This window comes from Merops nubicus, unplaced genomic scaffold (assembly GCF_000691845.1).
Source record: "Merops nubicus isolate BGI_N331 unplaced genomic scaffold, ASM69184v1 scaffold46827, whole genome shotgun sequence".
Taxonomy (NCBI): domain Eukaryota; kingdom Metazoa; phylum Chordata; class Aves; order Coraciiformes; family Meropidae; genus Merops; species Merops nubicus.
Window position 1 is genome coordinate 9651 of NW_008621841.1, and position 13587 is coordinate 23237.

Below are 13587 nucleotides of genomic sequence, written 5' to 3' on the forward strand. Positions count from 1 at the left end.
TCCTGCTGTCTAGTACATGCTTGTTAAACAAAATTATTTTTTTCATTTAATTTTATTGATAGAAAATAAACCATTTTCTTCATACCTTCAGAGCTTATCACAATCTTCTTCAAAATCCAGGTATACTTTTGATCCTAGAATGGTGCAGAGTTCATTTGATTGTTTTGGCTTAGGGGTTAATGCATCGAACAGGCTGCATGAGCTCTGAGGATGACACTGAATAGCAGATAGATAGTTTATTGCAACACATTGGGACGTTGTGCTTGATTCTTGTCTAACTCCAAAATCCCTATTGCTCGTACAGAACAGCTTTTACAGTTCCATGGTGGTTAGATAAAGAGCAAAGAGCACACCCTACACCTGCACTATTGAGATCTGGATTTAGTCCCAAATAACACAAAGGATTAATATTCAGCATGAATATTACTGGATTTTCTCAGGCCTCCTGATAAGTAGAGTGATCATTCAAAATTACCATAGAAAGTTACACACATGGATACATATATTTCAAAGGTTAATTTTACCTTCTGGCCCAACCAGATGATTTCTGTGAAATAGTTCTCTTAGCAGATGTGAAGATCTACACTGTGGAACTGCGTACCGCTAGTCAGATTTCCTGACAGTGTAAGCCTGAGATTTTCTAGGATGGGATATTAATGAGCGTTGTGGTACATGTTTTACCTCTTCACTGTGAGGTTACTGTTACAAGAAGCAGACACTATCTTTGGCAAGTGTTCCTTAGAGTCTCACATTTCTTTGAGCAATCTACTGAGATTCTCTCTACTGAGAAAAGTAAAATATGGTTGTATTCAAATACTGCTTGAATTTCTTTATTGTTTTAAGGATTCCTTGGGAGTTGGATCGGTGTTCATTCATGACTGTAGAATGGACACACTTTGTCCAGCTTAGTGATTTGTTCTGGTGGGATTTTATTTGCTGTTTTTTTGAATGACAAATTTACTTTCTGATATTTTTCCAAAAGCTTATTCTAGCTTTAGTTTGCCCTTCAATCAAAAATGCAGACTCTGCAAGACTGCTTTTGTGTATTTGTGTTTGCATATGTAATTTTATTTTTCAAGTGCTACACTAACATCTAGTTCTGGTGTTCTCTAAGCAATTTATCACTGCTAAAAGTCTTTTGCAGACAAGAATGTTTGGTCAAATGGACTTGCACATCAATATTTTTTATACTGAGGTGGTGGGAAAGATGGCAAACTGTTTTGCTAATGTTCAATGATGTAATGTCTCGTGAGATCAGCCAGAATTCAAGAGACTGTCATGATTCCTGATGATATGGCTGGTTGTGGGAGGTGCCTGATGGTGCATGGGGCATTCAAAGCCAGGATATGGTTAAATTATTCTTCCCTGAGGGAACTCACTTCTCTAAATGAGCCCACTCTTTTATCTGTCAGTTAATCTTTGCTTTTCTTCCTTACTATTTAGATGAAACCATGTAAAAAACTGTTAGTATTGTGGATTTCTTTTGCATATTGATTGTGCCTTGATCTGAAACCTGCAGAAGCGTCTCCCTTTTTCTGCTGAACTGCTGAACCTCCTCAGTATGGATTTCTTCTAGACAGCCTAATTTTTGGTTTTGTCTTCTTCACTGCTCTAAGGTCTTTAATTAATTCAATCAATCTTGGGTGTTCAAAACTTAATTATATTATTGGGGTTTTGCTTTCGAATACAAGCAGAGCTTGTATTTTTTGCTGAAAGTGGAGTAGCCTTGTTCAAAAACAACATTGAAGTTCCTTCTCCAAAGGTGCTGAGGTTGAACTCAGCAAACAGAGTGGGGTCTGACCCCACAGCCCTTCCTGATCATGAAGTGGTATCTAATATCACTTAAATATCATGATGTGATATCTAATCCCTGTGATACTGTATAGTATGAGAGAGACAAAGGGAGGACGACCACCTTTTCTTCCTAGGTTTTTTATGCTGTGTCAGACAATGTGGGCCTCTGTTATGTGTCTCTTAATAATACCTGTTGTGCTGAGCTCTCATGAGGATGGTAAGATATGGAACTGTTTGCTTTCCACACCAGGGTTGAGAATAGGTTGGCCATGCCAGGACTGTAACAGCCTGGGCAGACCTGTAGGTGTACCTGCAGGGAACTTTAGAACCACCGGAGCAAAGAGCCTGTGATCATAAACACTACCATATCAAATACTGATTTAGGCTTGAAAGATCACAGTTTTCAATTTACAGGTAAACCTTTCAGTTCAGCTCTAAACCATGGCTTTGTTTTCCCTTAAATGCCAAAGGTTTATTTTGGCATCAGTTTCCCTCCTGAACCATAGCCATGTCATTCTCATGTTATTTTCAGAACAATGGAAACATCTGTATGTAATCAATTGGGAAATCAGCTGGAGGAAAAATAAAATAAAATAAAAAAATCAGAATTCCAGGAGAATCTATACAGTGAAAGAAAATACAGAATAATAGCTGTGAAAATGTCATTAAAGAAAACCGATGCTAAATGTTGATAATGGTAAAGGAATGGAGAAAATATGGCAAAATAGTGCAGATGAGAATTTTTGAAGAGACTATTTCACTTGCATTAACCTTGTCAGTTGGACTTCATTGCTTTACATTATAGGTAGAAAAAGTAAATAGCAGTTCTTGTTAAATATCAGCACTGAATGAATTAATTGAATTGATTGTAAAGGATATGTTCTCCACTGTACAATTTTATATTTAAACTGCAAACCTCACATTTGAGCTTTGTTACATTTGAACATGAAAGGCAGGTATATTGGGTAAAGAATCAATCTTCAGCACAATGTCTCCTTGATACATTGGATATGTGGACTCCTATTTCCATTAATTAAAAATTGCCCAGATACGCTAATGTGCAGATATTTTGGGAGTGTCCTCAGAATGCGTCTTGAATGGCTCTCAAATCCAGACCAGTTTTACATCTCAAGGTTGCATATGCAGTAGAAAGGATCTGTAATTGTAGGGTAGAAATGTATTCAAATAAAGTAAGTCTAATTGAAAGAGAACTCTTGGACCTAACAAAGAGACAGTGAAGGATAGAGCTTAGAGAAGTCTCTAAGCTCAGAAATGCTGCAGAGAAAGTGAATAGAGTTATGCAAGGCCGGAAGCCGGAAAATTAAATAAATACAATTTTAACACAAAAATAGCTATCTACTGTTATTAGTGAGTGAAAAAGGCATATAACTCCTTATTTCCAGGATGATGTAGATGCTGCAAATCTTATCTGGATTCAGAAAGCTTTTACACTAATTTGTGGAAGAAAATTTCATCAGCGTCTCTTCAGTGCAAAGATAAAAGTTGTTTCAGGAAGTCTTTAAGATACAGTTTGCTGGAAAAGCAGAGGGTATGTTGGAACAGCATGACCTTATACCTACTGCCTTCTGTTTTGGCCCTCCTTTTGCTACTGGCAAGGCAGGTGTCAGACTGCATGGATTGTTAGAACCACTCAGCCATTCTCACACTGCTGTCTGTCTTTTCTCATTAACTCTGCTTTCTAGTTATGAGTCCAAAATGGCATGTAGGAAACACCAACAAAAGCAGAAAATCTCTTAGTTGTACAAGTATGATTTGAATAGCTCATGGAGTAAAATGCATCATACTGCCTTGCTTAAAACCTATTTATTTTTCCTATTCATTCTGCAAAAACTTAGAGATCAGTCTTGTAGCCATGCATTTAGCTTTATGCATGCAGTATGCATTGCTTTATCTATTAGTAAAAGACCAAAACTATAAATTCCTAGTTACGCTTATAGAGGAGGAAGTTACAATGGTCTCTTCCATGACTTTTCTATAAAACTTAAAAGGTAAATTTTAAGAATGAGATTACAGACACCGAAATAGGCATATAAAATTAGGTTGTCCTGATTTTTAAAAATCTTAAAAACATAGTTCACTCTCTAATAGAAGTTTAGGATATCTCAGAAAAAAATTAGTTTACCTCTTGACTAATCTCATTTTATCACACATTTGAAAGCCTGTCTTACAATGAAGAGACTGCTTTTAATCGCAGAACTTGCTCTTTTGTACACAGGTACTATGGTGCAATTTGCTCCAGGTTTATGCCTCAAGTTTCATTCTCTCTGTACATAGCCTTAATTATCCTGTAAATGACTTTGAAATCCCCACGGGGAACCTTCCTATCCAAAGCAATTTTTTTTTTTTTGTTTATTGTTGTATGAGCAAAAATGAGGCTACAGAATGTGAGCAGGCACAAATTCCCGACTACACAGCTACAAAAGTATTTTTCTATTTTGCCCTTTGAACCAACACTGCCTTTTTTTTAGTTTATTTATCTAATCTATGTTTTTGAGGTCAGGAGTAGGTTTGATGTTGACTTAATAGCAATATAGCTCATTCAGTCCCTGTGATATTTTGTTTTGTTTGGGATTGCTTTCTTTTTCCACTTTGTTACCTATGTGCTTCCATGCCTTAAGCTTCAGTTCTCCACTGTGTCTATTGTCTGAAATAGTACTTTATCAAACCACAGCCTTGCTTCAAACTGTATAATGCCCTCTTCCCTGCCAAAGACAGACAATTAGAATACTGTCCTTTGAACATATTCACTGGATTCAGAGCAAAATCCTGAGACTTTACATGTTATACCTGTGCTACCTCTTCTTGTACCCAGTGTGCTCTGCTGACAGCATTTTAATGCAACTCCTACTTTTCTTTGAGCTTCTCAAGCAGTTATCTGGACAGAACTGTATGGATTGATAGCGAGGACTTATTTGTGCACACCCTTTGCTTTTTGAATAGCTAACTTTGTATGCTTAAGCTAGCTTATACTTAGATGTTACTGAATGTACACTTGGAAATGTTCAATGTAGAACTTCTAGTGGGTTGTGTGGTATCACGAAATGAATGTTAGCTTCTGACCTGTTACCTGCCCATTTATTTTCTCTCCTGTGAAAAGATTAATCCAACTTTGGGTAACTAAATCAGAAGCATAAATCCATCAAAAAGTGCCAAGTAATTTACATGAAATTAAGTTTTGCTTTAAATTATTTGTGGAGTTCAATCTATCACATTAGGTACCAAACACAGAAAACATTCTTTTGTGTAACAAAGACATTCACAAGTTTCGATTAAGAATCCATATATGCAGTTCCTTGAATAAGATATTTAAAGGACATGTGACCAACCTTCTCAGCTAATGTATTACGTATGCTGAACTTTTAAAATGGCACATGTAACTTTCAGAGTTAACCCATTTATACAATATAGGAGTAGTAAGTTTTATTATAAAGGTCTATCTGTATATAGTCATCTGCACTGAAAGGTATGAGAAACATTAGTTTCTCCTGGTAAGATAAAGTTTGAAAACCTTTAGCGAATATTTTAAAAGTGTCAAGAGTGAAAAAAGGAGAAAAAAAATCTTTGAAAAATGAGAGGGGACTTTGGAAGATTAAATTCATTATTCCCAAATTTCCTGGGAAAGGGGGATATGTAGAGATGAAATGTGAAATTAAGTGTAGATTGGTCTAGTTGCAGGTAATAGGTATACATGCAGTTGGGAAAGGGAAAAGTGGTAGTGAGAGAAAGGATTTGTAAGCTGCTCTGGAACCTACTCTATTACCATCAAAGAGGTTGAAGCAGTTCTATAATCATTTACTTAACTAAAGAGTTTTAACCGGGTCTTGTTTAGAGAGATATGTGATACTAAGAGTTTAAATGTGATGTTTCCCTAGTCCCTACTTGATCTAGAATGCAACAGATCTTCTGCTGGCTGCAACATGAGGAAAAGCTCTTCATAATGGCCATCCGCAATTAGCTTTCACTTTCTCGAACTTGGTCAAAGAAAACCAAGTGTTGGAAGAAGAAACAGCAGCTAATTTGCTTGTCTAACACTTCTTTTTCTAATTGTAACTGTCTCTGCCCTCTTACAAAAACATGACATTATGTATAACAATAAAAATGTCTGTATTTATGTAATACTGCAAGTGGTGCACAGTTTTAATAAGCAGCAAGAAAATCAGTGAATAACTCACTTTGCCTCTTTATCTCCCTAGTAGTATTTATCTTCTGCCTACAAGAACTTTAGAAATTGATTATTTTATATTTAATTTAAAGTTGGTTCATTTTATATGTAAATATTTGAAGTGAGGCATGCTTTAACTCTATTACTTCATTTCTGTCTAGGACCATAAATGCACAATAGGGTTAATAAAATGGTACAATTCTATTTGAGACTTTTCACAAGCACATATGGAAATAATTAATAACAAACAGGATAAAATGACTGCTCTAATTACTTAAGCTATATCAACAAAGCTTTTAAAAAAATAAAATGAGCATGAAGTCAAAGGTGCTACCTTGTGGAGTCTATGCCACTGACCAGATAACTCTTCACTTCAGTCCTGTGAACAAATCTCGGTCTGAATTTTTAACAATATTTTGTGTCATCCACAGAGGGACTTCAGTGTCATAGCATTTAAGATTACAGGGGTACTGAAGAGTGGGAAACTTAAGATAATTTTTTGCATATATAGCAATTACAGTTTAACAGTCTGTGGAATATGAAGATTTGTTGTCGAAAGCTGAAGTAGATATATTGATACTGTATGTTGAATTCATTGTGAATAATCTAGTACCACTGGAAAGCACCTGGGACTTATAATAATATTTAAGGAAGTTACTCTATCCTTTAGAAATTATTAAATATCATTAGTTTACAGGACTGGCCTTAATTTTTAAGTGGCGTTAATGACAATTTTCTGTTAAAGTGCTTTTTTCAATTATGGCTATGGGAAAACATTTCTTTTCTAAGTACACTGGCTCAATTTTTTTTCCACTTTGTTCAGGAAATCTGTGATAAAAATGTTTTGAATTTAACAAGCTTAGAGTATTATTTTTTAAAAACTGATAGTTTTGAGCTTGATTCCAAGTCAAGGTCTCATTTCTCCTATGAATTAATCTTTCTAAAGAAATTGAACCCTTTGTGTTGCAATGGAGGTTTCCCTTCTCAGGGGAGGAAACAATCTCTTCATAAAGCTGTGTAGGAATCACAGCTAGGAACACCTTTGCAGTTCATGACAGTAAGGGGATACAGGCAGGTTGATGTGAAAGAAGGAAGACTATTCCTTCAGTGAAGGCAGACTATTTATTTGTTCAGTATAACAACTTCTGAGAATTAATATTAGTCTTTCTCATGTAACACTTCTCCTGAGTAACTTTTGAAGCAGATGCAAAGCCCATGGAGTTCTACACATCATACACAGATCTCTTCAGTCCACACCAAAGCTACTTCATGGTATCATTTCTTCATGTGAACGTTCCCTGGCCATGTGTGTCTGTAATTAAACTCAGCCTTAGTCACAATATAAGTGAAGAGGCTGGTTTTGTTTGCTCTCAAAGGAGTCACACTGGAAAGGAACTTGGGAGGTGACGATGTATCATCTGTTCTCCAAAAGGATTTGCAAATGCTGCCCGTGTTAGAATCTATGAGGAATAGATCTTTTCTCCAGTCATTAAAAAGTGTGTCTTTGTGAGATAAACGAATCTATATGTTTTGTAGAAGGTACAGAAACTGTGATATTGAATTTGACAGTATGGTAGCCAAATGACAGATGGGCTACATGAAAGTGAAAAAAGTCCATTATTAAAGAATAATTTTCTCAAAAGCTTCGAGTGTCTCTCACCCCAAACAGAGTCTTGTTTCTGTCCTTAAGCAGAATAAATGTTGCTATTGTGTGTTAGGGTTTCCCCACCACCACCACCTTTCACATAATAAGAACCTAAGAAATCTCCTACTTAGTAATCCCCTAAGGCTTGTCAAGCCCAGCCAATTATCTCCAGTAGTGGTAAAGGGAGATGCTATTTAAAGACCAAGCATGTGAGGTCTATCTGCCTTTTGCAGTCCATTCTCTTTGTATTTCTCCAGTATAGGAGAAATGTATTTCTCCATGTATTAGGGATAGTCTCCAGTGTATCAATGCCTCATTATTTTGGTATCTGTATATAGACCTATTGCCCACAAATTCATCCAGCCTCTTTTTGAACCTGCTGACACTGACTCCACTATCAGGATCTTCTGTTTGCAAGATGTAAAATAGCTCTGTCTTGTCTGTATAGAGGTAGTTTCATTTATTGTGTTTTTAAAACTCATCTTCGTCTCATCAAGTGTTCCTAGCTCTACTTTTACAAAATTTCGTACAATAGCAGTTCAACACAATGTTGGGTATATGGATAAAGCAAAACATTGTATAGGAAAAAGAAAAAAAAAAATTGTAGGTATTTGTTTTTCTGTATTATTGTGTATTCTAGTAAAAGGGGAGGAAAAAGAGCCTTTGTTGTGCAGTTTATAGGACTGGTACTGAATGGAGCATTTCACTGTGCCATCTGCAGTGCCAATAAATCTTTTACCTGCCAGTTTAACTACTTCATAAGCCAGAATTTTATTCCAAAACAGACATGATAAATATATTTATGTCATATTTATATTTATGATCACTTTAATTGTAGTTTAGCTTCTCTATTGCTTATTTTCCTATTGTGAATCAAACTTTAAAGTAGAAATATTAGTTCCTAGGAAAAATATAACACTGAAAAATGCAGAGGTATTTAAAGAGAGAAAATCTTGCTAACAAACTATGTAATACCTGAATGAAGCAGTCAGATGGAGAACAGAAATTAAATGACAGCCTTCATGGGGAACAAGAAGTCAAGGCTATGGATTCACTGTAGCAGGGAAGGCTCTGTTGTAGAGGAGAAGATCACTCCCTTTTTAGACTATCTGTGGCATCACAGACATTATTGTGGCAATATATCAGGTCATAACAAAACAAATTATTACTGACCAAGTATGCAATATATTTGATACTGTTCTTAAACAATTTGTAGTCTGGAACTGAGGAGAAGATTACACTGAGCACCTGGTTCCCTTTAAAAACATTATATAGCCATCCCTGTTATTGGTCCTTCATTTAATTTTCATTCCAAGAAAATAATTGAGTATACCTAAAAATAGAAGATAAGTGATTAAAAAAATTATTTATTTCCTCTTTTGTATTTCTATATTTGTATGAGAATTTATATTTTAATTTTGATCATAGATATGACAACACTGTTCATTTCTAACTGAAGCAAATCTTATGCATCTGGCTTGAGTCACTTTAATGAAAAATTTTTTTGCCTGACTTTTGAGGCTCAGATACATGTGGACTAGAACTGAACAACTTTACAAATATTTGCTGACTTTGTATGTTGCAATGGACATCACTTTTCTGTAGGAGTTCATTACTGTCTGTGAATATGTGTGCTGAAAACTGTCATGCTTTCTTATTATAGCTTCTGCAAACAAGACAAGCTGCCCACTACATTCCAGTCCTGTGTGATCACAAAGGAGTGCCAGGTGTCAGAGTGGTCAGAATGGACTCCCTGCTCAAAAACCTGCTTCGACATGAGAACCCCTAAAGGGAATCGTACAAGATCACGGGCCATAAAACAGCTCCCTATTGGAAGTGAAAGTGAATGCCCGCAACTAGAAGAAACAGAGCAGTGTGTTTCCCAAGGAGATGGTGTGGCACCATGCATTACGTAAGTTGGTTCGTTTCAGTTCTCCCTGTACTAAAATGAAGAATTTCAATTAAGTGTACAGGGATGGTGATGGAATATTAACAAAATTACCATTATAGTTATGGTAAGTTTGATGTTTTGTTTGGTTTGGTTTTTGGTTTGTTTTTTTTTTTTTCCCTTTTCTTAGTGCTCTTAGAAGCCTGAAGTCTGTAAATAGCTGCTATTATGGTGTAATCACTTCCTTTGCTAAATACAAGAAAAATAACAAAACCATATTTTTCTATTAGTGTTAACTTGAAAAAAACCCCAAACATCTGTGCATATGCAAGCTCAGTCAAGACCGTAATAAATTAATTATATTAATTTTTCAGTGATCTTTTCCCTACATAACACTTCTACCAGAATAATTGTTTTCTGAAGTACTTGTCTGTTTGCAGACAAAATGCTGAACCTAGGAGAGATGTAGCAAATGTCTGCTTAGCAAACAGGCTTTTTTAGTGACACTCATATTCCACACAGCAAAGGAGTGGGCCCCAAATAGGAAGTGGGAGAGCAACAGTAAATAAATTAACCCTGTTCAAAGTTTTGGGGAAATGACAGCAAGCATTTTATGATTCAGGAGATTGCTGTAATCCTAATCAGCTAACTGAGATGGATGTTAAAACCTCAACTTCTTTATCAGACTGAGAAGAGGGTCTGGGGAAATACCATTTGATGTTAAGTGTCTTTGACTGTGGTACATATTTTTCATTTCAGAGTTGAAACGTCATCTTTCCCCATCTCAAACCATGTTAGGAAGAAGCTCACTTGATTTAGCCTTAAAATACTTGTTGGGTAGAGAATTCTATGGCACTTATTGTGGTCTGTAATCATGATTGGTGTTTTCACATACCTTCTTTCATGTACATTCATTGATTAGAAAGCTCACAGCTTCTCATCATTCATCAGTACCCAGCAGGGATGCTTCAGTACTGGAGAGCCAGCTTCTTCTTCACAGTGAAAAAGGAACTTAGTGAAGGGTGTTTCTGAAGTAATAATACAAAAATAAAATTATAGGTTTACTTTGATATTCAGTAGAAACTCCCAATTTTTATCAAAGATGAGCAAGAAGCTTTTGGGTTTTTTTTGGGGGGTTGAGTTATTGTGGGTTTTTTTCCCTCTCCTTTTCTGACTCTTACGTTTCTCAGCATGAACAGTTCTTTGATATTTTGACTTTGGCTCATATAAATTGTCAGCTTTAAACAAAAGTCAAGAGCCACAATCTTGAAAGTTAGCTTATCTGAACATATAGTCTCTGTATATTATGTTTTTCTTTCCTCCACTAAATATTTATATATGCAGTGTGTTTCAGAATTGAACAGAAAAGTAATGATTTCAAAAGTGAAATAATAGAGGAGAAGTTTCCACACATGTGAAATAACAAACTTAACACATCCCTGTGTATAAGAAATTGTGGAGTTCAAGCCATTCAGAAAATGAATAAAGGCGTTACAGCTTGTGTAACTAATGCTGTTTAAAATGGCATTGTGATCCAGGTATGGCTGGCGGACCACAGAGTGGACAGAATGCCGTGTTGATCCTCTCCTTAGCCAACAGGACAAGAGGCGAGGAAATCAGACAGCACTGTGTGGAGGTGGCATTCAAACCCGGGAAACATACTGTGTACAAGCTAATGAAAATCTCCTCTCCTATCTAAATACCCTCAAGGAAAAAGAAGGTAAATTGAATTAGTGTGAAATCAGAGCACTTCAGCATTCTACCACTCCTTGACAGCCATTGTCTTCTGTCATGAGTGCCTTCTTATCTTGCAGGTTACTATCATTTTCAAGTTCAGATGAAAATAGTTAATTGCAGTAGCAGGAATTTCATTCTTTATCCTGCAAATATTGGTTTCTAGGTACAAATTACTATTGTTTAATATCTACTGAAAAATATTGTCTTACGTGAAGTATGTCTTTTGATAAGACGGAGCCACGAGAAGGTGGGTCAGAAATCCCAGATTAGGTTCCTTCTTCTACGGTAAATTTCCCATATGTCTTTCAACTGCATGATGAATCTGTGTGATTTGATGTGCAGGTAGAATATGTCAGTTCTGGAATGTAAGCTCAATATGGAAATATGCAAAAATAAGACTAGATTTCATTCTCAGGGATTTGATTTCTTTTTTTTTTCCTTCCCCTCCCCCCCCCAGTCTTTGTGCTTTGGTCAAGTTCTCAAGTAGTTTTCAGAACTAAAAGCCCATACAATTTCATGGGTATGTTTCACTAACTGAAAAGAGAGAAGTGATTATTCCCCAATGCTGTTACATTTTGTACAGCTTCTTAAGGAAAGAGAGACTAGCTTAGGACACAAAATCTCTAATTCATTTGGTAATATATACATAGTTAAGAAGAACACAAGTATTTTATTCCATCTACTTATTCATACTAGTGTAGCACTATATATTTAGAAATTACTGAATTAAACTAAATACATTTAGCTCATGAATTGAATTTTATTCTCTCCTGTAGATGTTTCATATGAACACACTATTATAAATAAAAAAATACAGTCACATACTTCAGGAAAAGCTACATCATTATACAAATTTCGTATAATACAACATTTAGACCAGGGATGACCAAACTGCAGGCTAGTGAGGTTTCTGTTGTGGGTTAAAGGTACTCTAGAAGTTGTCACAGAGGCAGAGTTTGTGGGGAATATTGGTGTCAACATCCATTTTGGTGAGACCACTCGGATCAGTAGGCTGTGCTCCGTGGTCCCCACATCTGTAATTGTTTAAGAAGATGCTTTCAAGCCTCTTTAATGTAAATTAGCTTCTGCCCAAGAGCCTGTAGTAAATTGCTTCTGCTGAACAAAGTTTAGATGCCCCTGTGTTAGAGTAAGGGAATAAAACCTCTCAGCTAAGGAGAGGCAACAATAAAATCCGTGACAGCTTACTGTTCAGAACGATAATTAGGATTTTGGTAGGCTTTGAAGTCTCACCAGCTTAGGCGGGTATGAAATCTGCCCTTATCAGACAGTGACAGGAATATGCGGAGCCCATCAGGAGGTAATCTCTGCAGGCCCTGGACAGCTGATTAAAATGTAACTAGTCTTTGGATGCATAAACACAAGAACAATATTACACAAGTTCAAAATATGTGTGAAGTGGGTCTTAGATTAAAAAGGAGCACTACGATGCTTCCATATTATGGGGCCAGATTTTCAGAAGAGCTGTTTCTCCACTCATCCTCCCTCTCTCTCCCCTCTCATCTGGGATTCAATTTGGGCTGCTCTCCAGTCCCTTCTAGAAACAAACAAATCAGTGCCTCTGAAAATAATGAGTAAATTGAGAATGGGAAAAACCTGGAGGAGACAGTTTTAGCTGTGGGGAAACACCTTCATTTCAGCGTGGTTTACTGTTGGTTGTAGTGAATGCTGTCTCAGCAAGGCTGCTTTGAAGACGTCCATTCTCATATACTCATGGTGACATTTCCCTGTTATTTCAGAAAGTCAGTCCCAGAGCAAGTCGAAGGCTAGTGCTGCACCTCTGCTATCAATCACTTTTGAAATAACAGGTAGGTGAATTAAGGCCTCTGACCTGGCCTTTCAATCAAAAGCATGCTAAGGAGGCAACGTCCCTTTCGGGGGAACTACTTTGTATGTATAAAATTAAATGTTTCGGATCAGTTTGAAAGGGACAGGCCTAAACTCAAACTAATGAAGTTCACAAGCCAGCTGTGATGCTAGGACACAGTTCCCTGTTCCACTCCTGAGCCATTTTAGGAAGTGACTGATTTCCTTCTCAATTCTGAGAACTGGGAGCTGATTTATTGTGTTCATCACATCTGCTTTTTCCATTTCCAGCACAGAGTTAGGGCTCTAGTAAGAATTTGAACTTTAAATAATTAGCTAAACCAGAACCCCCATGGCATTCAGGTCTGTATTATCTCCTATTAGAATTCTTAAATTTATACTTGAGGAAGATAAAGAAGTATTCGGTGCAGTAATTAGGCACCAGACAATCAAAATTCCTGGAGGCCACTGTCATTCTGCCATTTACTTGCCACTAACTTCAATTGTTTCATCACT

General features: G+C 36.4%; 1 protein-coding gene across 1 annotated transcript in view; it reads left to right on the forward strand.

Annotated features, from left to right (window-relative positions):
• Window positions 1-13073, forward strand: part of LOC103777055 (thrombospondin type-1 domain-containing protein 7A-like) — a gene marked incomplete at both ends in the record, with an annotated part of 21808 nt that extends 8735 nt beyond the window's left edge. The window contains 3 exons of the mRNA XM_008944593.1: window positions 9286-9534; window positions 11049-11230; window positions 13005-13073. Coding sequence (XP_008942841.1) covers window positions 9286-9534; window positions 11049-11230; window positions 13005-13073 — 500 coding nt within the window. The remainder of the gene's footprint in view (window positions 1-9285; window positions 9535-11048; window positions 11231-13004) is intronic.
• Between the last annotated feature and the right edge of the window lie 514 nt (window positions 13074-13587).